The sequence below is a fragment of the Micromesistius poutassou genome (assembly GCF_964030765.1).
Source record: "Micromesistius poutassou genome assembly, chromosome: 16".
NCBI lineage: Eukaryota > Metazoa > Chordata > Actinopteri > Gadiformes > Gadidae > Micromesistius > Micromesistius poutassou.
This window is the reverse complement of record NC_140286.1, coordinates 11,133,310-11,159,101: the sequence shown is the minus strand read 5'-3', so window position 1 is coordinate 11,159,101 and position 25,792 is coordinate 11,133,310. Positions and strand designations below refer to the sequence as shown.

At 49.8% G+C, this 25,792-nt stretch overlaps 1 protein-coding gene across 1 annotated transcript in view; it reads right to left on the bottom strand.

The window, feature by feature from the left end:
- Window positions 1-1,488: 1,488 nt before the first annotated feature.
- Window positions 1,489-25,792, bottom strand: part of LOC311360881 (cadherin-2-like) — a 64,651-nt gene continuing 40,347 nt past the window's right edge. The window contains exons 4-21 of the mRNA XM_084480979.1: window positions 23,693-23,860; window positions 22,777-22,932; window positions 22,160-22,304; window positions 21,592-21,758; window positions 20,393-20,509; window positions 19,718-19,876; window positions 19,280-19,435; window positions 18,622-18,766; window positions 18,142-18,314; window positions 17,209-17,346; window positions 14,841-15,026; window positions 14,294-14,547; window positions 13,798-13,940; window positions 12,241-12,474; window positions 10,593-10,826; window positions 9,938-10,077; window positions 6,669-6,833; window positions 1,489-3,279 (exon numbers count right to left, since the gene is read on the bottom strand). Coding sequence (XP_084337105.1) covers window positions 3,073-3,279; window positions 6,669-6,833; window positions 9,938-10,077; window positions 10,593-10,826; window positions 12,241-12,474; window positions 13,798-13,940; window positions 14,294-14,547; window positions 14,841-15,026; window positions 17,209-17,346; window positions 18,142-18,314; window positions 18,622-18,766; window positions 19,280-19,435; window positions 19,718-19,876; window positions 20,393-20,509; window positions 21,592-21,758; window positions 22,160-22,304; window positions 22,777-22,932; window positions 23,693-23,860 — 3,087 coding nt within the window. The 3' untranslated portion in view covers window positions 1,489-3,072. The remainder of the gene's footprint in view (window positions 3,280-6,668; window positions 6,834-9,937; window positions 10,078-10,592; window positions 10,827-12,240; window positions 12,475-13,797; window positions 13,941-14,293; window positions 14,548-14,840; window positions 15,027-17,208; window positions 17,347-18,141; window positions 18,315-18,621; window positions 18,767-19,279; window positions 19,436-19,717; window positions 19,877-20,392; window positions 20,510-21,591; window positions 21,759-22,159; window positions 22,305-22,776; window positions 22,933-23,692; window positions 23,861-25,792) is intronic.

Below are 25,792 nucleotides of genomic sequence, written 5' to 3'. Positions count from 1 at the left end.
TTTCTTTGGAAATAATAATCTGAGTTGAGCAAACTGGACACCGGAGCAATAATGTAGGGCGGTAGAGAATCCTGCTGAGTAGAAAAGAGAGAGAGTCTGCAATGAGCAGAGGCAGCTGGGTCTATTATCGTAGTCTCAGCCTGATCTTTTTTTGGACAGATGTTTGATGCATGCTTCTGTGACTTGTGTGTGTGACTCTTATCTGGTGCGAACTGGACGTTGAAGTCAATGAACCCTTTTTGTAAGCAGTTCAGTGAGTCACAAACCACATCCGTGCCTAGAGGAGTCGGAACAGAGAACTGGAGCGGAAAAACAATTGCCCTTGTGTGAGCAGAGAGAGACGGACCGCATTAAAACCGCCCTACTGTAAATATAAATTATTCAAATAACTATAACAATAATATTAATATCGCTGATAAAACTAAATCCCTTCAGAGTTAAAGGAAGGGGGCCTTTGGTTAACATGAACTGACTCAGCTGCAGTTTTATGATGCATAGTTTTGGAGTCTGCTGCTTAACATCACTTCACATCACATTGGCCAACATAAATCTGTTGTGTTCCTTCTAGGGAGTGGTGTGTGCGCCGCTCAGCACATTCTGGGAAAAGTGATATACACCCGGCCAGGGGTATTTCCAAAGAACTCAAGTATCACTGAGAGTCGCGTAAGAGAGGAGTTTACCCAAGCCAAAGAAAACATGGCGTTTTTTTCCGCAGAAACCATGGGAAATGGTTAAGGACGACGCAGTTAATCACACCACTACAAATAGACCACAGAGTTCCACTGTACACGCACGCACACACACACAAATAGGGACAATAGCGGTTTACTTTTTTGAGGGCTATAAATCCAACCTAAATTGGATCCATCTATATATATCTCTCCATCCATCCATCTTATCTTCGCCGGGGCAGAAGGCTAAATGGTTTAGGTTTGGAGACTGCGGCCGGCCTCACAGTGTGGACTTTGCTGGGAAAAGATCAACCGAAGCCACAGCACAACCACGAACCCCATCCTATAGCAGACACGCATGAAAACACACGCACACACACACACAGCGCTAGAAGCCCAAACTTTTTCTTCTTTCCATTTCCGCCTGCGTCTCTGGGGTCCAGAAGCCGTTCCCCGAGGCAGTCCTTGGCGTTGTCCTTGGTCTGGAGGTCAGCTTCACCCCGTGCTAAGGGAGCCATGCATTCCACAGCACAGTGTGTGCACCCTCGTCACCGTGAGACTCTGGTATTTCGGTGTATTGCCATTGAACCCAAGGTGAGCAGATGCAAAGAGAAGAGTACAACTGTGCGAGGGTGAAAAGAACGAGGAATTTTCTTCTCTTTTGCGCTTGTTTGACGACAAAGGCAATAAGTGAAAATAAATGTTGCAGAATTATTTTTTTTCCGTCTTTGGACTGGAAAATAGGGGAAAAATGTCGGTTTCAGAGCAGCAGAAATATGGAATATGCTTGAGAAAGAAAAACAATTAAAAAGGCAGATTTCGCTCCAAAATTAGCATTTTATTTGGATGGTTGGGGTCAGAGATGTATAATTTGTATTCCATTACATATGATAATTCTCAAGGACTCGAGTTGAAAAACCTTTTCCCAGTCTTAAAGCTGATTGGTTCATTCGTGACTACGTCATACCACACTGTCGCCACCAACCTCCTTTTTTTGGTACAAATCAAACAGTTGTGCTGAGAAGATCACCATTTTTTCCTTTTCCTTTTTTTTGTCTTAATGGTTTTTTATTTCTTTATTTTATACAAAAAACTCTTAACTTCTACACATTTATTGTAACCCGATTTTTTATTTCTTTCCACTTTGTAAATAAATTTTGGAAACAACATTTTTTTTTTCAGTTCTGTTGTGAAAAGATAAAAACATGCAAAAAACTCGTTCGTTTTTGTTGTCCAAATTATACATTTATATGTTTGGAACCTTTTGCACTTCGTATACTACATCAAAACAAAAAAGAAAAAGAAAAAAAACATATGTACACACATCTTTTTACAGTGAAGATTTCAAAATATCAGATGACTAAGGCAAATGAAGTGTACATGGATTAGACCAAAAACAGTTTTTTTTTTATACTACACCACTTCAGAAATAAAAGGAAAAAAAAATATTCTGCTACAAAAGTATGATTCATAACTCCCTTTATTTGCAACCAGCTGCATAAGTTTAAATGTTTTTTTAGTGAAAAAGTCTAGAAGTCTAGCGTACTGTACAGTGCTGCTTTAAATCGGTGCTCCCCATCGGGCTAACAAAGGATCCTTCATGTCATATCTTAAATAATCATATCTAACAACCCAGGGGGTGTCGGGTGGGCGGGTGGGATGGGGGGGGGGGGGGGGGGGAAGGAGAGGTTGGGAGCATGGAGAAGCATACCATAGTTTAAACATACTTCATGTTTTGAGATCACTCCAAAAAAGTCAGTACCATTAAAGCGTTGAACATAAAACTAATCATTCAGATCCAAAACAATGTACAAAAAGGCACGTTATATCCCAGTGCTTCTGTACTGTGAAATTCAAGTGTAACTGAGCGCGTTCAACACCAACAATCCAAAAAACGGCGACGGTCCACCAATGTTCTCTCCCCTCGGCAAGAAACATGGCCACCAGAACCTGTGCCGGCGCCCTCCACAAGCATATGTTAATGCGTAGACTACAACAATAAGCCTAGGTCGGTCGGTTCATCTTCTTTTGCGTCATTTCGGGTTGTTTTTTTTATGGAAAATACTTCGGAATGATGTTTTATCAAATTTCTGTCGCGTTCGCGGTCTCGGAGGTCCCGTTCCAAATCGGTGAGTCGAGGGATGTCGGAGATATCGGCGTCTGTCCGCGAGGTGGCGTCTGCGGCGGCTGGCTGGCTGGCGGTGGATCGGGAGGGGAGGAGAGGAAAAAAACAAAAATCCTTCCTTTTTTGTCGTGTTTTTTCTTTTTTTTCCGATGTTATTCGTCTTCTTCTCGTTTTTTTTTTGTACTCGTATTTTCAATTTCGTTAACGAAGCGGTCGTCGTCGTGGTCGTCGTGGTGGTGGTCGCGGTCGCCGTGCGTCCCCCCCCGCCCTGCGCTCCTAGTCGTCGCAGCCCCCGTACATGTCGGCCAGTTTCCTGAAGCGCGGGCCCCAGTCGTTGAGGTAGTCGTAGTCCTGGTCGCCCCCGCTGCTGGACGAGTTCAGGGAGCTCAGGGAGCCGGCGGTGGAGCCGCTGCCCTCGTAGTCGAACACCAGGAGGGAGTCGTAGGGCGGGGCCGTGGGGTCGTTGTCTGCAGCCTTCAGGCCCTGGAGGGGGGGGAGAGAGAAAACAGAGGTGTGAGGGAGAGAGGGGGATGACAGAGAAAACCGAGGGGTGAGGGAGAGAGGGGGATCGGCGACCGCGCTCCCTACCGCCGCTGCAACAGCGATTGAGCGGCGGCAACACGCTGTAAACCCGGGCGCCGCCAGCCGGCCCCGGAGCGGCCTAATCTATAGTGAACACCGCCAGTGGTTCTCCGCCCACCTCCCCCTCCTTGCTCCTCGCCGTACGTGTCCAGGAAACGCCGACCTTGTCTGGATTAATCAGGCTCTGGCGCGGGGGGGCTGTTCCGCCGCGCTTTGGTCGGGATGAGGGGGTGGGATTATCCCGGCAGTTGATCAAAAGCCAAGATCGAGTCGGACCGTCGTCCTCAGATCACCGGGGATCGGCCCCCACTGGAGAGACAGCGTGGCTCCCCACCCCCCCCAACCCCCACCCACACCCACACAGCCGATACAACTCTGGCACAGACGCTTACTTTCATCTAATGTCCGTCAGGGAGTCATTTCTTATATATTTTATTCATTTCTGAAAGTATCAGCGGGACTGCACTAAGGACTGTTACACAAGAGATGAGAGAGACGTGTGTGTGCGTGCGTGCATGCATGTGTGCGTGCGTGCGTGCGTGCGTGTGTGTGTGCAGCCACATTATCTCATCGCGCGGGGCAACTGTGCGTTGCCGTTTTGAAGATTGTGTTCCAGCGTTCCCAGAAGCCCTCACAGCGTCACCAGAGGTCCTCATGGATTACTATTGATTTCCAGACCCTGCTGCTCAACGGGACCATAGAGACGTGATGGATTGCTAATCTCGCCGTGGATATGTGCTCTGGCCGTGAACCACTTTGGATCGGCGCCCCGCTCCCGTCTCCCCCCACCGCCCCCCTCCCCACGCTCCCCCCGCCGTCGCTTATCGCCGGGCAGGGAGACACCTTACAAACAATAACTGAATTAAAAGGAGAAAAGGGTGCGACGCAATCGACGCGGCAGGCGGGGGCGGCCAACGCGGCAGAGATTTATCGGCCCATCCCTCCCCGCCTCCCCGGTACAGCGGCAGCCGCGCTCCCTCCGATGAAAAGATAAATGGTAATAAAGTGCCAGGGCACTTAGCGATTATTTTCCACTTGTTACCCCGTGTTAAATGTTTGCTCAGGGCTGCGGTGGTTGATCATTTGCTACGGAATATGACAGACGGATCGTTCATTACAATTACAGCCATCGCTGCTCCACTGGTTATGCACCCCCCCCACCTCCCTTTCTTCCACTGCACAACCGACTTCCCACTGGCAGCTTCATAAGGTTAGTCAATCACTCTGCCCATCCTCCCTCGCCTACTCCCACCTTCATTACCACCCGGCGCCCGAGACAAAGCCCTCCTCTCAGGCGTGCGGAGAGCACTGTCCTCGCTGCAGCATTCTTGGCATTGTCTTGCCCGTGCCACGGCAGAAAAAAAAACAATGAGGACTTCTGTGATTTAATTTACCGCCGGCCGGTGCGAGCAGAGCCCGTCGCCGCTGTGAATAGGCTGCGCGGAAAAAAGTAATGCCCCAAACAACAGGGCACCGCGCACTCGTGTTACCGCTGGCGGACTTCTTTAGCTGGGCCGAGTTCCCATGCCGCATGCCGCACCTGGAAAGGTCATGCCAGGCTGTGCCGCTTCGCAAGCTAGCCTCGCACGCCACACACACATGCGTGCACACAGACTCACACAGACGCGGGGGCATGCACACAAACATTCACACACACACACACACACACACACACACACACACACACACACACACACACACACACACACACACACACACACACACACACACACACACACACACACACCGAGGCAACAGAGTCAATACCAGACCCAGTTGGCGTTGCTCAGAGGTTACATTCCTGGGCATGCAGAAAAGCAAAGCATTTTTCTCTTTTTTTTTTTCTAATCTCTTATTTAATTAGGATCCCAGGTCCCCTTTAAAGTTTAGAGTTTTAATATTGCCTCCAAAGCACACTGTGGAAAAAAATAAAACTAAATATAAAATTTTTAAAAAGACAAGACCGCCCACGCTCTTATCGTGTTTTCATTCCTCCGCTCCACTTCTAAAGTGTTCCTTTCCCCCCGTCGTCCTCGCGCTACAGAAATGCGCTACGTCCTTGACGTTTGAAAAGGTTCTCAAATGCCGCTGCGTCGGAGGCAGTTCGCTCTCGCCGGCACCGGCGCCAGAAGGCCGACATAACTAAACGTCTGGTAAACGGCCGATAAAAAGCATGCGTTGAATTAACAATTCGATATCGCTTTCGACGGCGGTCAGGGTGCTCATCGCGCCTCCCGACCCGGCGTTGGCGCGTGGTTCTCCGGCACGGGCCGTAGGAGACACTCAGAAGAGGGGAGACTCAGACACCGGCTGCCACTGGCGGTGTTGTATGTAAATTTCTAGGTCAGCACATTAAGAAGTGCAACAATCCCCCCCCTCCCCCCGCCGGCCACGCTGAGATATGAAATATTACACACACACTGAGGCGGTTGGCTGGGGACAGCGATGCGCATTCATTGCAGAGAGAATGCAAAACAGGCACATAATCTGGGTGGATCTCGTCTGGAACAATGAGTCTATTAGGGGCTTTCAGCACGGCGTTGGGGAAGGGGAAGACACGAGTGGATAGGGCCGCATCGTTTGGTGGAGGGGGGCGGTAAGCGGGGAGATTAATACATAGGAGTGATCCAGCACTCGGAGAGCAAACAACAAAGTACACTATCTTTTTTTTTTTACACCATTACACAATTTGAAATCCTCATTTTACATTCCTCCTCCTCCTCCTCCTTCTCCTCCACGGCTGAGTCGATGCAGGCTCGGGGCGTATAAAGTCGTGTTGAGCAGTACATTATTACAGAGAGCCAACGTGTTGGCTCTTCCATCAGCCCGTTTAAATGCAGGCGCGTATAGACCGTGTATGGACAGATTCTTTCAAATGGACTGCGAGGGAGAATAGAATACATTCTGTATGGATCACTCTTAGATTTTTGTGCCTATCGGGGGCCTGCAGTCCTGATAAGAAATACTTTGACAACGGGGCGTTAATAATAGTTGGAAGTGAGGGAAACTTCATTCTCTGCTACATTAAAGGACGTTACTTTAAACTTTCCCCATAAACTTTCCCCCTTTCCCCAAGAACTACCTCTCATCCAAAGAGTAGCCCATGACTAAAACCAGACCCGGGAAACGGCCAGCACTTTTAAAGCCCCCTGATTGGTCATCGTGCTATGCCACTTGCCTGGTGACATCATAGGACTGGTTGTGTCACCGTCCCTGAGGTTTGATTTTACCGCTCTTTAAACGCTTCGGTCTGGGGGGTGGGGGGGGGGGGGGGGGGGGGCACCTCTTACCTCATTGATGAAGTCCCCGATGTCTCCGGGGTGGGGCGCGGCCGACCTCATGGGATACTGGGGCTCCGGGTGGAGGGGCCTCTCGTCCATCCTCCGCACCCCCACGGGCTTGATGGCGTCCGGTTCTATTGTGTCGGGCTGCTGCAGCTGGCTCAGGTCATAGTCCTGGGGAGGAGGAGGAGGAGGAGGAGGAAGAGTTAGGACCGGGGGGGGGGGGCACACGTCCCTCCGACACGCCGGATTGGACCCCGGTGCACACTCATACGCTCCGGGTTTTATGGACGCTGCGACTGTCCCCGTTGATGTAACGGAGGGAGAACGTTTATACCGCGCAAGGTCAAAGGGTGGTGCGCGCTGTTTCAAACTTTATAGTGTTTTAATTCCCACAAAAGAGCCAGGAGGCGGACGCCGGGGAAACTTAATGCCTGCACTTTGGAAAGGGGCTTGGTGCGCTCAGATATAACAACATGGCGGGACACGGAAACGACTACATCAAAACGGGCAGAACTCTCTCCCTCTTGCGCGGCGCGCTAAGCTAAAGCAAGGGCGCGCAGGAAACAGTTTTGCTCTAATCAGTGCCCAGACATGGTACGGTGGATATGCGTAAGCCATCGCTAATCCTATTAACATTACCAAGGCAACCTGAATGGCTCGCAGTTTGTGCAAAGTCATGTGCAGAGGGGTGAGCAGGAGGGAGGGAGAGAGGGAGGGAGGGAGAGAAATGTGGAGGGACGGATAGAGAGAAAGAGGGAGAGACAGAGATAGAGAGAGGTGGGGGGACGGATGAAGAGAAAGGGGGAGAGAGAGAGAGATGGAGGGAAAGAGAGAAAGAGGCAGGGGAGAGAGGAAGAAGTCGTGAGGGAGGGATAGCAAGAGGGAGAGAGATGGCGAGAGAGAGGGTTAGAGAGGGATAGCCAGAGAGAGAGAGAGGGATGTGTAGAAAGAGGGATAGCCAGAGAGAGAGAGAGAGAGAGAGAGAGAGAGAGAGATGTGTAGAGCAAGAGGTGGGTCTCATGCTAAGCTAGATGGACTCTATGGCATCATGGTGACAGCCCTGATACCACAGACAAAATGCCATCTGAGAATTAGGGTGTGTGCCTAATAAGCGTGCATGATGGATTGTCCTCTTTAGAAGATTTTCGGTAATCCATCCATCTCTAATACCCCCCTCCCCCCACCGTATCTAAAATGTCTGTGCGTGCGGCTATCATTTACGGAGATGAACACTTGATACGTTTGCCGACGCAGAGATAAACAAAACGTCCACATTTACAAAAAACACATGAATATCATGCACCCCATAACAAACCCCTGCGTGACGACAACCACCACCACCACTCTGGGCCCGCAAACACAATCAGACGTGCGTTGCCACGACCACCAGCGCCCTAGCCCCTCCGCGCTAATGAAACCCCTCCGTCAGCCCGAAACAAACACATTGATTATGGCCGTGTAATTCGATCAGATGGCGGGAAGATAGAGGCCTGTTGAGCTGCCAGCCTCGGCACCGAACAATATCCGCCACACATCACATCTCCCTCCCTCCCACACTCCCCCCCCCCCCCCCCCGGCTCCAGACTGACCCCGCAGAGTAGGTCAACTCGTTTTGTGGCGTTAAACAAAAACTCTGCCCGGATCGAGGCCCAAGCACACGGGGGAGCGTAGAAATGAAAAATTAAAACCCAACAATGAAAACGATTGCTTACATTAAAAAGAAAAGAGAAGAAGAGTCCCTCCTCGGAGATATTCAGCCGTACGCTGTGGTCGTACCGGCACACCCCGGCCCGTTGTTACACAGCGACCGCCTGACCCTGCTTCAGCACGTACACACGTTCCTCCGCCACGTCCAGCTGCACTATTATCAGGCTCCAGCACAGGAAGCTATTACAGCAGGAGGTGGGGGGGGCGCGGGGCTACCTGACTGGAATTACAGTACAGGACTGTTGGCCTGATTGAATTAGAGCCGGCCCCTGTACTTACAGCTTTAAGTTGAGCTTGAAACAACAATAGCCATTAAGCCATAAATCTATATTTATATTTATATGTACAATTCTCTGCAGGGGAAATTTGCGCTGAGCAGAGCAATACTAGCCTGGACAGTGGCTGCAGACGCTGAAATAATACACCGGGCCCACCGACCAATGGCCTGACACGTCAATTTCCTCCCCAGCGAGGAGATAGGGAGAACAGAGGCGGGCATTATAAAGACCACGGCGACAGGAGAGTCAGGTCCAGTTCCTCCTGTTCACTCCCCCTACCCTCCTCCAACACAGACTCCTCAATTCCTCAGACAAGTCCATTTTCTCCCGGCCAAACTGCCCCCGGCGCCATTCAAAATGGAAGCTTGTTCTCTTTCGATAAATCCGCGCGGGTCGTTCCCCCCCCCCCCCCCCCCCCGCCCCCGCCCGCACCGCCTCCGAGGTACATTCCATCACACGAAGCTGCTCTCAGCTGTGACAGCTCGCCCTCGCCACTTTGGAAAAAGAAGGAGACGAAATAGAAAGAAAAAAAAAAAAAAACACAGATTGTGAGTTTTAGTTTTTGTTTCATGACTTCTGCGCCCGGCCCACGGTGGTGAGTGTGAGTGAGCTCTCTCTCATCTGATCACGGGCAGCTGGGTAACAACCTCCCCGTCATATTGTTACCTTAGACAGGCCTTTGTTATGACGCCACAGCAGATGTCTGTCTCTAAACGACAGCACATTTCCAATTACGAGCCTCCCAGGCTAATTTAGAGGATGGGGGCCCCAGAGCAGATGGGGGGAGGAGTGGTGGGATTGGGGGGGGGGCGGGGTATTTGACTCCGCTCTCTCTCTCCCCCACTGTACCTGAACCACTGGACCAGCTCAGGCAGCAGCAGGAAAACAGCCCATCTTGTGACATTAGAGTGTAGTTTACCAAATGATACCGCTCCACTAACAAGAGGTCGTGGGGACAATTGAATTTGCGTGTGAGTTAGTATGAGAACGCCATCGCAATTGAATGACGCGCGACTGGTTAAGTGAGCTTCTGAGTGTGTGTGTGTGTCTTTGTGTCCTGTGTGTGTGTGTGTGTGTATCAAGTTTGCATGTGTGCGATGTGAAGTTTGTATGAGTTTGTGATGCGGGGTGTGCGTGCGTGTGTGTGTATGCGCGTGCGTGTGTAACCTTTATGTTGCACCCTTGGTACCTGTGTACGCGTGCACGTGTGTGTGCTTTTATAACGTGTATGTGCGTATGTCAACAGTGCGAGCGTGGTTGTGAACATGAGGTGTGCGTGCGCCGCTGTACCTGGTCCTCCTCGCCGCCGCCCTCCTCGTCGTACTTCAGGATGTTGTCCCTGACGTCGTCCTCGGGGTCGATCAGCAGCTGCTTGGCCTGCCGCTCCTTGTCGCGACGCTTCATCCACACCACAAACAGCAGCACCAGGACTACGGGCGGGGCGAGAGACACGGACAGACAAGAGAGGGAGGAGGGGAGGGGAGGGAGAGAGAGGGGGAGGGAAGCAATGAGTCTCACATCACATAAGGCATAAACAACCTACATATTCCCGCACAAACGTAATCCAATCCAGTGTTTTTACAAGCAAGGCCGCGGGGCCGGATCGGGGCTATCTGTCCGGGTAATCCGCTGGTAATCTAGCCGTAGCTGGGATGATGCTCAGTGATGCGCTGTAATTCCCATATTGCTTTACTGGGCGCTGGGAAGAGGTCTAATAGTGATGGTAATATTGCGCATGTGTGCGTGTCTTTGTACCGTGTGTGTGTGTGTGTGTGTATGTATCAAGTTTGCATGTGTGCGATGTATATGCCGTGTGTATCCATGTGGTATGTATTACGTTTAAGGAGTTTGTAACGTGGTGTGTGTGTGTGTGTGTGCGTGCATATGTGCGTGCGTATGTGGCCCGTGTATGTGCGTTTCATGCGTGCGCATCGGAGACACTCACTGAGGAGGATGATGATGCAGAGGAGGATGGCGATGATGGCGCCCGTGCCCAGGCCGGCGGCGATGATGTGCTGCTGGTCGGTGCAGTCCCCGTGCACGTCACACTGGCACACCTTGACGCGCAGGTAGGACGTGTTGGACATGGGCAGGTTGCCCGAGTCCGTGACGATGATGGGGATCTCGTAGATGCCGCGCTCCAGGAAGCCGATCTTCAGGCTCATCTGGGCGTAGTCGCCTGATTGGTTTGGGGGCGGGAGGAGACGTGACGTGTTTAAAAATGCATGTTTGATGAATGCTTCCGTCAGAATTAGCCTCTGTTTAATAAGAGAAGATGGTTTGAAAACTGGAGCCCGAATGAACACAATTTGTGAATTCACGAGTAGCGTTGACCTATCACGGTTCAATATGTAGATAAGAAACCAGTGTTTCATTTCGTATCCGGAACAGGCAGGATTAAATACAAACTCAACACATGGGGATTTTCATAGACTGTGTTCTTACACAGTGTTATTATGACCTTATTACGCACATGGAAAAAAAAGCAGCAGGAATTCCTACCTGGAATTTGTGTCAGCCTATCTAATCCAAAAAAATGGTAGGGATTTAGATTTGGGGCTTACGTACCAACTCGATACGTTTTGATATTGCCGCTTAGTCTAAATTCCTAGTGGTTATAATCCATATGTCTCCTAACCTGTTTAGAACCATGATTTTTTTTTTTAAATGGCACAATTCAATGGCTTCCGCACTGCAACGATAATTACAATAAGAGCTACAATGTGAATGTGTTCCAATTAGCATAATTAATGAAAGACTGTGTGGCGGAGGCAACATCTGTTATTATTCTTAAGCGGACCACTAATAATTACAACATATGAGAGGTAATTTAGAGAGCACTTTATGTTTATTTGCCATGGTTCATAGCTGTGCTTGATCTCAGCATTGTACCACTCGTGCACGTCGCAAACATCCTGCACGGCCGGAAGATGGATCAAGACCAAGAGTAAAATCGAGGAAATGTAATTGTTGACCTGTCCGCCTTGTGGATGTTAATAACAGTACAGTGTTCGGTGCCTCTGGGAATTATATAAAGAGGGGCTTTGTGTCCATGTTTCATGCTGACTGTCTGTGTTTTGCACAGGCGGAAATAAGGGCCATAGTGTTATAAGTGTGACACGTCAATGGTCTCGCCAGGGACTAGAGCTGCGTCACAGGGGGGTTCCACTCCTCCACCGCCCCCATGGGGGTACTACAGAGGTCCAGTAAGGACACTGAACACTCTACATTCCTCCAAAACCCTTACCCCATGAAGCATAAAATGCATGCACTATTTGCGTGAGGCACCGCTTGACAGCTAATGAAGGTGACGTCCTTGGCTAAATGCAGCACACGAGCCTCCCACCGACTAAATCTGTGATCTATATTCTGCTGCAAACCATGACGGCCCGAAGTTAACCGCCATTTTCTCGCTTTATAATGAATTGGGTTTTGTGTCGCTCCTTTTACAGGAGCTGTGAAGAGCTAAGCTAAGCTAAGGGATGTGGGCATACCCCTCAAGGCTAAGCTAAACTAAGCTAAGGGATGTAGTTGTACTACTCCAAGCTAAGCTACGTTAGGCTAAGCTAAGCTAGGCGTGGGGGGGGGCGTACCGCTGATCCTGGTGATGGTCCAGTTCCTCCGGACGTCGGCGGGTCTGTGGGTCAGCTCGAAGACGAACGGCCCCGCGTTGGGGTTCAGGTCGCCGTCCAGCGCCGTGATGTTGATGGCGTTGGGCTCCGGCTTCTCGCACACCTCGGTCTCCTGGGGGAAGACGCGCGGCGCGTTGTCGTTGATGTCCAGCAGGAAGATCTGGAGGGTGCCCGTGCCGCTGGCTGCCGGCGAGCCTGGATTGGGGGATGAGGAGGACAGCGGGAGACGCACACAACATCAGCACGTAGTCTGGTTTTTACAACAGACGTAAAGTACCTCAGGAAGGGATTTCATGCTGCTCCATTGTTGGTACTCATCCCCCCCCCTCCCCAATCCCTCCCCCACAGCTCAAACCATTACCGGGTACTCTGTGTAAAGCTACTATATAGTAAACTTTATGCAATCGCTCGCATGCTAAAATAGGTCACTTTAGGGAGCCAGCCGACCCTGTGGGAGAGGACCCTTCCAAACTGCATACTGATCTAAGACGTGGGAGGGAGGAGGGGGGAAACAAGCTTCACTAGGAGGAGGGAGGAACAGAAAGAGACAGATATGAGAACATTTAGCTAGTGGGGATGTAGGAAGAGAGAGGGGGGGGGGAGGGGGGAGTACGCTCTCTTCTCTCTGCATGCGTGTGTGTGGATCGTCTTCCTGACGAAGGCCACGAGACCAGAATACTAAAGCAGAGAGACACACGGAGCCCACAGTCGCAGCGCTCGTCTCCTCTATGCGTTCACTAAAGCAGGGGGGCCCCCACCGCAGCCTGCTCCGTTCCTCCCCCCGCCCCCCCCCCCGCTCCATTCTCAGCCATTCAGGCCACGTTCAAAGGAGCTAGTCGTCTAATCCCGAGCCATTAAAGCAGAGAAACATCTTTATTGAGAGAGTTTTTAAGCCTATTGGCCTGAGCTTTGCTCCGGAGAACAGGGGAAACCTGAACAGCGCGTAAAAAACACGCTGCCGACCGAGCGGGGCGGGCGGGGAGGTGGGAGGTGGAGGTGGGGAATGCGTCAGCAGCCCTGCCACCGCCCGCCGGTTCAAGGATCGCGAGCGCATTAACCTCCAGCTGAGCGGCTGTACCGGCGCACCAGACATGCCGGGTGCATGCTACGGGCCTGACCTTCAGGCATGGCGGGCGGCTCCGAGGCTGGAGCGGCGAAGGCGCTTCCGAGAAACTGCCTTCCGAGCCACCTGCCTATTGTGCTGGTCACACCAAAAAAATAACACCACGGCCGCCGCCGCCGCACAACAACAACAGCCGTACGCAATCAATAAAAGCGTGGGGGCGGGAGGGCGACCTTCGCCAGAGTACCGAGGAAACTTCTGCTACGACTGACAACTTTTTTTCTGAAAGGGGAAAGAGAGATGGGTCGAAACTATAAAAAAAAGTACCCAACAGGAAAGTAAGTGTTTGCACCTGGAAAGAGGGAGCACACAATACAAAAATTGCGCTGCCAGGAAAATGTGACGTGCTATTTTTAACCGAGCTTGAAAAGAACTCGAGAACTTTGTTTCCGTACCGCTGTCGGTGGCGAGGAAGGTGGCGTTGTACAGGCTGTTCTTCACGTAGGGCGACTCGCGGTCCAGGACCGCCGTCGTGCTGATGCGGCCTGTGTTGGGGTCGATCCGGAGCCAGTGGGCGGGGTCTTGGAGTTTGGAGTACCTGATTGGGAGATAAGGGCCCAGCGTTACATGCTTGCGTCTTTTACACTCGCTTGGTACTAGTCGATGACAGACTTTGGAGCCTAATCTTCAGGCAGGGATTATCTGCAATTGATTATTTTTCTGTATAACGAGCGCGGCAGCACCTACGGGAGTTTTTTGGGGAAACGAAAAGCGCCAAACATAACAACACTTTGAGCTCCTTCTTTTAATTCCCTTTGAAGACGGCGCTCCGTGTTTCTGCCTCCTCGGCTTTCCCCCGGATAACACGGCACAAACAAAAGACTTCCCTCTGTGCTCCCCCCCCCCCCCCCCCCCCCCCCCAGGGGCTCCCGATGTGCTGCGGCAGGGTACCTGATGTTCTGCTGCATGAAGCGGTCGGGGTCGATGGCCGTGAAGATGGTCAGCGTGGTCTCGGCCGACATGCCCTCCTCCAGCCGGATCAGCTTGGGGTTGGGCTCGAAGTAGGGGCTCTCGTTGACGTCCGTCACCCGTATGGACACCGTGGCGGTGGACTGCCGTGGCGAGTGGATGCCGCGGGCCAGCGCGATCTCGTTGGTGGCCACCACCGTCAGCACGTACGTTCTGCTGGTCTCGTAGTCGATGGGCTGCAGCCGAGAGAGACACACACACACACACACACACAAGAGAGAGATGAATAATCGGCGTCACCGTGTGAATCAATCCCGGGCAGAGATCGTAATCATATTCACAATGCGGCAATCAATGCGATGGAGAAATTTTAAAAATTAATAACACCCAGGTTTATCGAGCGAGTGCGACGGCGGCGAGCCTAATACACACTGTCCAGCGCTGCACACGACAACGCCTTTGACTGTTCATCCCTACACGCGCGGCCACGTGCACAGGGCGCGCCAAAACCGTCTCCGGGATAACTTACCTTGACGACGGTAACCAGGCCCTCGTTAGTGGTGGGATCGGTGGGCACGGAGAACCTGCCGGTGCTGTCGCCCCCGGTGATTTTGTAAACGGCATTCCAGGCGTTCGTGTTGGGCTGGTCCTTGTCAGTCACCGTCAGGTTGGTCACGATGACGTTCACGCGGTTCTCGGGCACCTCGCCGAAGAACTGCATGAATAAGCCATGAGAGAGAGAGAGAGAGAGAGCGAAAGAGAGAGAGCGAGCGAGAGACACACACACCGTTAGGGAGCCGCTGCAGCAGGGACAGCGTGGGGACAAAGGGATGCATGTCTGTATTCACACGCATTGGGATTCTACACCGCTTGCTTATAGCGAGAGAGAGAGAGAGAGAAAGAGGGGGAGGAATAGGCCGAGAGGGGGAGGGAGAGACTGAGGGGGAAATCAGACTTTCCCATAAGCACTTGAGTCTTTGAATACTGAGAACATGAGTCTTTAAAATATTGGCATTCAAAAATTAAATACAAAAATAACCCTTCAATTTAATCTTTTCATAGGATTTTAATAGTGTTGTATAAATACCGTTTACTCAAGAATATCTGAGTGTTCGTGAGCACCGTGACATTTTGGAGCGGATATTGATCGTTATATAACTCACCCTATGTATGGGTATATATTATGGTCTGCATAAAGCTGTTGGGGGCGTTGATATTCTTAACTGTATGCAATTTTATTTTACTGAGATCAAGGGATGATCCCTAGAAACAAGTATTAAAAATTAATTGCCCAATGTTCGACCATGGGTTTTTGTTTAACAGACTGCACCATGCAAACAAACTCAAACTTATCCCGGAGAAGAAGTTGGCCAGCCGGTTGTCTGTAGTGCTAAAATCTGGTTCTACCATTTCACTTTAGAGTTTATTCATTTATTATTATTCATTCTACACAATAAGCAATACCAAGTTTTACAGCAGGATCGCATTACTGATATATAATAAATATGTATATTGCACGCTTGATTATTTTGAAGTAGATCTGAAATCTGTGATTGTCATTGATTAAGCATTGGATTTGAAAACATTGGGTTTCCCTCTACATTTTGAAATTGAGCATTATGCTCCAAAGTTACATTCCTATCCTAGTTTATAACCCAGTACTATAGCAAAAAAAGTCATTTGGGGTTGAAGCTGAACTATTTTGGAGCCTTTGCGACATGTCAAAGAATGGCTCTGGACTTGGACTTGTCATCAGCGAGTTGAAAGTGGGTCTAGAGTTTCGCTCAAAGAATTCACCGTGGACCTGTCACCCAACTATGGGTGGAGAGAGAATACGTGCTTAAAATAAATACAAAACACTGCCATGCTGTTTCTAGCCATCATTCACTTGGATTTCACAAATATTTTTCTGTAATTTCTTTGTCTTAAAACATAGGGTAGCCAATTTTTCCTTTGTCACAAATTTCCTTACCTCCCGACAGCAATCAATAAAATACTCTGACAAGAAAATAAGTATTCAGTATCTGTGGCTGTCACGGGGATGTAATAAGCATATCCAATCATTTCATTCAGCCTGAATGAATTGATTTGATGGCCTTCCTCTCCGTCTACCTTCCTAACAGCCTACCTGCGCACACTCTGTGCACTCTTTGTGCATGACCGGAGGCTTCCACAAGGCTAAGCAGAGCTATTACTAAAGCTAGCACGCTCGTCATGTGTTTTAGGGTGGGGGGGGGCTTTGGAAGGAGGCCTGAAGGGAGGGGCGGGATTTATTTTGGTTGGATGCTTCAAAATCTAGCTTACTCTGGCTGGTTTCTCCAAAGTTGCCTACCAGAGCTTTAATTGGTTTTAGGCATAAACAGAAATGCAAGCAACATGTCCTGTATAAACATAGAACACACGTTTTCACCGAATTTGGTTGAGTTTGGTTTGCCGGCGGTTATCTGAACACGTTATGGACGGCTGCATGTTAGTTTATTATTGGTTTATTTTACTTCAATTCAACATAACTCAGGGGTTGTATTAATCAAAACATGTTGCAACATCCAGAATCATCGTTTTAAAATGACTAATTATAGGTATTTTCCCTTGCAACTAACAGTAACCGAAACACATTGCCAGTACTTGCATGTGTCACCATTAGGGGGAAGATGTGTGTGTGTGTGTGTGTGTGTGTGTGTGTGTGTGTGTGTGTGTGTGTGTGTGGTAGTTAAGCAGGGTTGCAACACTTTGCCTGTGGCTCATTCCTGCTATGCGTGTCTTTGGGAAAATGCAGGGCAGACAGAAGAGAGTGAGGGAGTGAGTAGGCGGTGCTGAGCACATATTGACTCATTAGGAGATGCGGGGCGGAGCTCCAGAGGAGAGCGCTCCCGGGATGAGGAGGCCCGTTCCCTTACCGTCTCGGCGGTGAACTCTGGGGGGTTGTCGTTGATGTCCGTGACCCTGATGAGGGCGGTGGCCGTGTTGGAGAGGCCGTACATGGGGTTGCCCTCCATGTCTGTGGCCTGGATGATCAGCGTGTACTGCGGCACTTTCTGGAAAGGGTTCAAAGAAAACAGACGTCAGTGTGTGTGGAAACAACACTTTCCCCACACCGTGGAAATACGACCTGTAAACTGTGTTGCAATAATAACATAATAGAGAGTCATTGTGCTGATCCAATTGAAGCCACAGAAAATCACATCCATAATACATTCCCATCCACACTACGATACGAGGGAGTGTGCGTGTTACTAAGTGCAATATCATTTGTATCTGGACAGATCTTGTTAAAAGCTACTCGGGTGACAAATCAGGGGCTAGGTAATAGGGGGTGTTGGCTTTCCCGTCAAAAGATAAGTTACCACACAAAAATAAAGGGCGCATCATTTTACTAAATTCTAAAGTCACAGCCATGCAATTATTTTTAACAGTGGTACTTAGCAGTACTTTGTTATACTCTACTATAAACATGGCCGTTCCTGATGAATACCAACGATAATGTGGGTTATGGTGTGAGTGATCGCTGGCCACACAAGAGAATCCAGTGCGAGGGGAGCGGGCAGGTGGGGATAAACCTCACCAACAATCGACTATCTCACTGACTCGCCCTGCAGCCTTCAGCCAAATATGAACGCACAAACACAAATCGATCGCTTGAGGCTCGGCCGTGGTTCACTCAAGGTCTGGTAAACGCCGCTTATGCAATCGTCGACGCACCAGCCGCACTGACACAACTGATATTAACATGAACCCGACATGTCAGACAGACATAGCGTTTATTGACGCTATGAAAGGATAAACAAGGGCAGACAGAAGAGACGGGCACTGAAGAGAGAAACTAAGCCTACCTCGCGGTCCAGACCGGCCGCCACCGTGATGATGCCTCCGGTCTTGTTGTTGATGGTGAACATGTTGGAGGACGGGCTCTCGGGGTTCTGGGACAGGATCTTGTAGCGCAGCATTCCGTTGGCCGTCTTGGGGTCGTCCTTGTCCACCGAGGTGACGGTCATGACGAACGTGCCTGTGTGCGTTTAGATGATGGGTTGGTCGCGCGCACAACGCATCGTCACATGCAGGGCAGTGAGACGATGCGTTGTTGAGCTTCACACAGTAAACACACAACGTGCACAACCCCGTCACGTCCCGTGCTCGTGGTGCCAAATGACTCGACGGACGAGTCGGGTAAACAAAGAGACCCCGTGCGATAACAGCGCCGTCGGAAGTGTGTGACGTGGCACAGTGGTGTGTGTGTGTGTGTGTGTAGAGAGCTATAGGTCGCTTCTGGTCACAGGCTGAGGATCAGCGCTGGGCTCGTCTCGGGATCTTACCGGGCTTGGACCCCTCGGAAACTGAGCCGTTCCACATCTGGTGCTCAAACTCGGGCCGGTTGTCGTTCATGTCGATGACGTTGATGATGATGTCGATGGGGTTCTCCACCTGGTTCCCGTTCAGGTCCACCGCGTGGGCCCTCAGCTGAACACATCAAAACGCACACAGTCCCGACACATCAATGAGGAACGGGCTATTTACATATATCGTATTTACATATATATATATATATATATATACTGTACATAGAAACAAATGAAAGGCAGAAGAACTGGAGCACTGCATATGTTCTTGCTCATTTCTCTAACTTTAAGCGAAAAAAAAAAACATCTGGCCTTGTTCGACGCATGGCTGAAGAAACAAACAAGAAAATGATGTTCCGTTTTATACTCCATGTCTCACGGCGAGAAAAAAAACGGCACTCTTCAAATGTCTCGTAATGAACAGACTGCGACCCCACCCGCCCACCCGCCCAATAGGGCCATGATTCAGGGTCTCTGGTCTCTCTACGAGGCAGCCTTGAGCACATGCCAATGGGCAGGAATGTAAAAAGCGAGACCAAAGAGAAAAGCATTCCCCTTAATAAAGCGGGATAAAAGAGGATTGATCCAACTCTCGACAATTCCCTCCAGGCCCTGACTCTTGTTTCAGACTCACGTGGAAGTTGGCAATGTTTTCTCTGTCCAGGGGCTTGGTGACCGACAGCTCTCCAGAGATGGGGTTGATGATGAAGATACTGGTAGGGGGCTGGTCGGCGCCGGGGCCCGTCACGCTGTACCTCAGGGAGCGGCTTTTATCGTTGTCCGATCTGATCTGTAGGGGGGGGGGAGCACATTGTCAGCGTCGGTCATCGGGGACATCCGCTGTGGTAAACCGATCGCTGTATATTGAATGGAGCAAACTAGATAGTAACGAGGATCATTGAATGAGGAGGAGTGCAGTGTAGATGTTGTAAACGCACGGGAGCCTGTGTATTATCTAAACTGCGCATTCCCCGGCTAAGACGTCGATCCGGTTAATCGTGTGAGATCAAAGCACTTTGTGATCTGGGCCCTTCTGTTTCCAGGGAGAACACACACGCGGCGGTGTGCTTACCCGGACAAGCTCCTGCGGGAATGGACCGCGCGAGTTCTCCGCCACGTTGATTGGGGGGATGACCCAGTCTCTCTTCATGCGTTTGAGCTGGCTGTCTGCGTTCCTCCGGGGGAACACGATTTCCTTCAGGCCCCGGGACTCGCCTGGAGGGTCAGCGGCCTGGAGAGAGAGGAGAGGACGTGCCGTGAATAACCTCTAAAGTGTCTTAAAAAACACCCACGTGGGAACGGGGGGCAGACCGGGAGAGATGGGATTCAAAACAAAATAAAGTGTTGTGGATTTAAAAACCGGGGAAACGCGAGACATGATGAGGTCAGCATAGTTCTGAAAGGCAACAAGCCGTCCCTCTTCCATCTCGCATGAGCGACTGCGTTATTGCAGCGCTCTGGATTCAACTCCACCCAGCATATCCCTAAACGTGGTTAGCTACGCTCTGCTGCTTCTCTGCTTGTGTAACAACATCATGTAGTTAAAGGGGGGTTATTGCTTGTTATACACATATCCAGACATATCCGGCTTTCTGTTTTATTTGAGGGGGTGGGGGGGATGCTGGGCAAGCACAAGGGAGCGAGCAAGAGAGTGGGCTCTGAGTACATATTGACATGGTGGGATCGGATGCAGAGCTGGGGCACTTTAGAGGACAGCTCTCCCCAGCCAAGGAGTAAGAGTCCCTACCATTGCTGCTGGCATCCTGGTGTCTCCGATGACCCGGATGACGGCGGTGGCCGTGTTGGAGAGGCCATACCCCTCCATGTCCGTGGCCTCGATGATCAGCGTGTACTGTGGCACTTCCTGGTAAGGGTTGGAAGGAAGAGACCACATGAGTACTACCAAAAAAAAAAAGTGTTTCCCCATACTGTTGGAAGTGTGACTTATGCCAGTAATTTCGGAAGAAATGCACATGAGCTGGCTGAGCAAAGAGTTCCAACGCCCCCTTTAAACACAAAACACTGGAAAGTAGAAAAGAGTTGAAAGCTGAAAGCAGTTGAAAGTTGAAAGCAGTCAGCAACGCTACTTTTACAAAAGAATAATCTATGGAGATCATGTTACGGACTACAACCAAAATAGCAGCGTTATTGAATTAATAGCAAGCAAGAATACTATATATACTGAACAATATCTTAAATATATTTATTTTCAATTTCAATCCAATATTATATTTTCTATTTTAAACAGAAGGAAAATTTCAAGAATAGAATCCCAGGTATCGCCTGCAGTACCCTCCCCCTACCAACGGTGGTACGTGTACCACTGGTTGAACAACCTGCCCTATGCTACTAACCTATACTACCCACATCACCACTGCGTTGCCCTCACCACATGAGCACTAGATTAACCGATCCAGTATCTACCAAGTAACAGAAAATGACATTCATGCATTCCCACATATTCTTCAATGTGAGCGAGTGAGAGCGTGTGTTTGTTTGTATGTCAGTAGTGTCATGTTGTTGTATGTCATGTAAGTGTGGAAATCATCATTTCAATCCCACACCTCAGACGTGGAGGTAAAGGTAAGGTATTTTCATGTTGAAAAGCTACCCAGGTGACCGGCAAATAGAGCGACTAAAGCGGTAGGCCCACAGGGCTCAGATTACAGAGAAGCCGTCCGATTTCATCACGACTGCACCGACTGCCGCAATATTTGTAAATGCATCAAGTTCCTTCAAGGTTTTATTTTTTTTCCGGTTCAGGGGGAGGTTTGTGTTACTCGACAATGCAATGCAATCTAACAAGACTGATATTAATGTGAATTTAATTAGTTTGAAGGGCTGCATGAACTGAATTTCAAAAGAGGCAGAAACAGGAGGGAGAAACAGAGGGGAGGCGAGAGAGAGGAGGATACCTCGACTTTTAAAAGTAACAGATAAGCATACCTCTGGGTCAACGTCTCCGGCGAGTGTGATGTTCCCCGTCTTGTTGTTGATGGTGAACACGTCTGACGGACTGGCGGGGCTCTGGGTCAGGATCTTGTAATGCAGCAGTGCGTTGGCTGACTCAGGGTCATCTTGGTCGTGCGCAGGTACGGTCATAACAAATGTGCCTGTGATATAATCAAAGAAAAGCAAAGGCAAGAGACATGCCTTTTAGTCAGCTGCATTTTAAAACTGGGCCTTTGCGCTCTTGTATTTTTGGCACTTCATTGTGTTCTGGTCATGGTTTTTACAAAAAATATATAAATAAACAATCAAATTGCATTGGCAATGTACTGTACACATGTAAATATGTGCCCTGTACACTACTTTACACAACAATGCTCTTTCTCACCTGTTTATCAATAGCATCAATTACAATGGTACATAGTACGGCATATACACAAAATGGCCACCCAATTAAAAGTGTGTTTGTTATTATTATTTTGAATAAATTTCTGTGTGCTAGCGTAGTTTTCAAGCCGGTGCTGGTCACAGTTGGAGGGTAAGCATGGGTCTCTGGTGTACTCACTGGGCCTGGAGGCCTTGGAGACGGTTCCGTTCCAGATCTGATGTTCAAACTGTGGCTTGTTGTCGTTCATGTCGACCACGCGGATGAAGAGGTCCATGGGGTCCTCTGTCGGGTGTCCGTTGAGGTCCTCTACGTGGGCCCTCAGCTAAAACCAAAGAATAAACCAATGAGAGGCAGGCAACGTGATCCCCGTGTGTGTTTGCACATCTTTCAGGAAAGGATCACGCGTGGCCTGATCTTTAGACTTCGACTTGGATGAAATGACACGAGAAAAACACATTTCAATTCACTTCCAGACGCCTCTCTCGCAAAATCAAAAGCGCTCCTCAAAAGGTCTCAAATCGGATCCTTTCAATGCTCAGACCGGTAAGTCAGAGCTGTCAGACTTCCACCACCGTTCACTCACCCACCCATCCACCCACGCCTCCACCCTATCACTTCAGGGCTTGGGGGATGAGTGGGCCTTCGGGGCAGTCCTCGGTGCATGTCAATGGGCAGGAATGTAAAAAGCAGTGGCAAAAGAGAAGGCGCATTCCCCTTGACACAAAGAATAACACAAGAAAATAAAAATAAATATAAAAACACACTTTCTATTCAGTGTTTCTTTTCACACTTACATGGTAGGCGGCGATCTCCTCTCTGTCCAGGGACTTGGTGACCGATAGCACGCCAGAGATGGGGTCGACGATGAAGACGCCGATGGGGGCCTGGTCGGCGCCGGGGCCCGACAGGCTGTACTTCAGGGAGCTCTTGTTATCGCCATCTGATCGGATCTGTGAGGGCGAGCACATCTTCAGTGTTGGGCAACGGGCAAATTCACAACAGGCAATCTGAAAGCGATTGCTGTTTTTAGTGCATGAAGCCTTAGTATTTTACCAATGAAGTTCAACACGATGGCCCTTTGTGGATTTCTACCCCCCTATGTTTACAAGGAGAACACAGTGCCCGTTGTCACACACACACACACACACACACACAGAGAGCTGACTTCCTATACTGACTCAAGAGGGCTTGCTGGTGCAGACTGCACTCTGACCAGGTGTGTTCGGGGGATGGACGGGCCTGTATTGAAGTGTCCTTCAGACGCGATAAAAGGGGATAATATCTCAACAGGCAAACACCGACAGCACTTCCGCCCCCCCCCACCTCCCATTCCCCAAAGAAACCATCACCAATAATACAGGGGCGGGGGAGGTGAGAGAAGAGCTCAACCTCCCGATTCCTTTAGGTTGAGTGCTATAAATGGGAGGCGTATTATTGGAGACAAAAGTAGGGGCCTGGTTCATCGGGTGACGGCTCAGCCGAGGAGTGCTACAAGGTTGTCAGGCGTCTATCTATCTATCTATCTATCTATCTATCTATCTATCTATCTATCTATCTATCTATCTATCTATCTATCTATGTATGTATGTATGTATGTATGTATGTATGTATGTGTATGTGTGTGTGTGTGTTCCCGGTGTTTGTGTGGGTGTACACGCGTGCCTAAGTGCGTACCCGTGCGCGCATGGCGTGTAAATGCGGTGGCCTCACCGTGAGAATCTCTTTGGGAAATGGCCCTCGCATGTTCTCCGGGACGTTGATGGGTGGCAAGACCCAGCTTCTCTTGGTGCGCTTGTACGGGGCGTCGGCGCTCTGCCGGGGGAGCACCGCCTCCTCCAAGCCCTGCGACGCGTCTCGAGGGTCAGCCGCTTTCTGGACCTGAGGGAGGGGATGACAGAGGAACACTTCAAAATAAAAATAAAAAAGGGATTCGAACAGGAATATTAAAACAGGGATAGTGTCTTAGTCCTGCAGACAACAAGCCGCCCTTTTTCAACACACACGAGTGACTTCCATCAATGTCATTGAAGCCGTTCACCTGCATTGAAATGCTGTTCATGTGACAGAGTCTCACAACGTTGATAGCACATTGTGTGTCCAAACTGGCCATGATGTGGCAGCCCTTCCTGGCTTTATGAGACATTTCAACATCAAAAGCACTAGGGCTATCTTTGTAATGTTTAATATGAAGCTTTCTGCTGTGTACCTTTGCCTCTATTCGTAGCACATCAATTTTGTAATATGTCTGACTCCATATAGGAAGCTTATGGAACACCTTTTCAATATAACTGTATAACCTAAACCGGTTATTCCGGAAAACCTATATATTTTCCCTCCGTCCAAAGTTTGAAAGCCTTGCGTTTTTCTGTTCACTTTAAATATCTCTTTGTGCTTTGGAGCCAAGGATATTTCAAGGCATGGCTGTTGATGTTTATGTTTGTCGTTTCAAGACTGCTTCGAAATGGTTTGAGCGCTGCAGTAACCTCGACCATGAGCGGCATTTGGCTCTATTTTTTATTATTATTTTTTTTAAAAGCAGCCCACCTCTCCTAATAGGAGAGGTTCTCCTAATAGAGCATGCCCACGCCGACACAGCGGTGGCCATAATGTAGCAGCCAGGCTCTCCCTCGGCTGTAATGAATGAGATTTGAAACAAAAGAGGATGGTACCTGCGAGCCAGACAACCCAGCGCCCAGATGGCTCAAATTGCCTGTGCCGCCGTTCCAGAAGCGAGGAAAGACTGAAGTAATGCCAGCAAAAGTTTAAAATAACCTTGAACGAGACAAGGCGGGGAGGGACGGCTAAACAGCGAGAAACAATACGCAGACACTCGTCAAAGTCAATAAATGACAGCTGTAATTCCACACCGTGCGGCTGAGCCATTCTGGGTAAGAACCCGCCCCCCCTCCCTCTCCCCCCAAACTCATCCTTCTGTTCCTTCAGTTTTAACCATTAGGCTAAATCTTTTGATTGGTTACAACGTCGCTGAAATCTTTGCAGTGCAAACACAGAAATTAATTACTGCTTATCGACCTTACGATGCTACCCATATGCCGGGCCACCGCCCCCCCCCCCCCCCCCCACTGCCACCACAGAGATCGGGGGAGCCGTCGGGAGAGCTCTTCACTAATCATGTTTGCAATCCGATTACACCGCGTTCGCACATTTGAAATGCAGAGAGGCGTGCGGTGTGATAGATAAGGACCAGGGCACGTTTCAGAAATATCTGTTACGCCATTAAAACGAGCCATGTGCGAAGGGCAGTAATTATTCCCGACCCCGCGTGTGGAATGATGAATCTCAGCGCTGCGACTTGGAGGTCTGTCGGAGGAGGAGGCCGCCCCTTAGAGTTCGTCACCCCCGCCACAACCTCCATCCAACGCCATCCGGCAACATCGCCGCCGCCGCCGAAATGCTAACTCCTCCGTGATGTGCGGTGTGAATCTGCTTCAGCGAGATTGAGTGTGGAAGGGGATCGTTTGTATGTGCGATCATTTAGGATACAAACACCGACATCTGGGGTTCTCTTTTCCGCGGCTTCTGAGTGATCACCCCCAAAACAGGACTACTCATTTTGGCTATACAGTCCCTCATGTGGAATAGCCCTTCCTCAGATGTGGAGGGATGGACTCCAGGAGGACTGCCGCTGAAGTTAAAGCCGCTTCAGGGTGTGTGATGGTAGAAATCAGCACACTCATGTTTAATGAGGGCCTTGTTTGCTTGCCATTGATTAAAATGTTTCCCCAGGGTTGACGAGTTTGCAGCACTAATAAAGGAACGGAAAAAAAAATGCATTCTAATCACTGATGT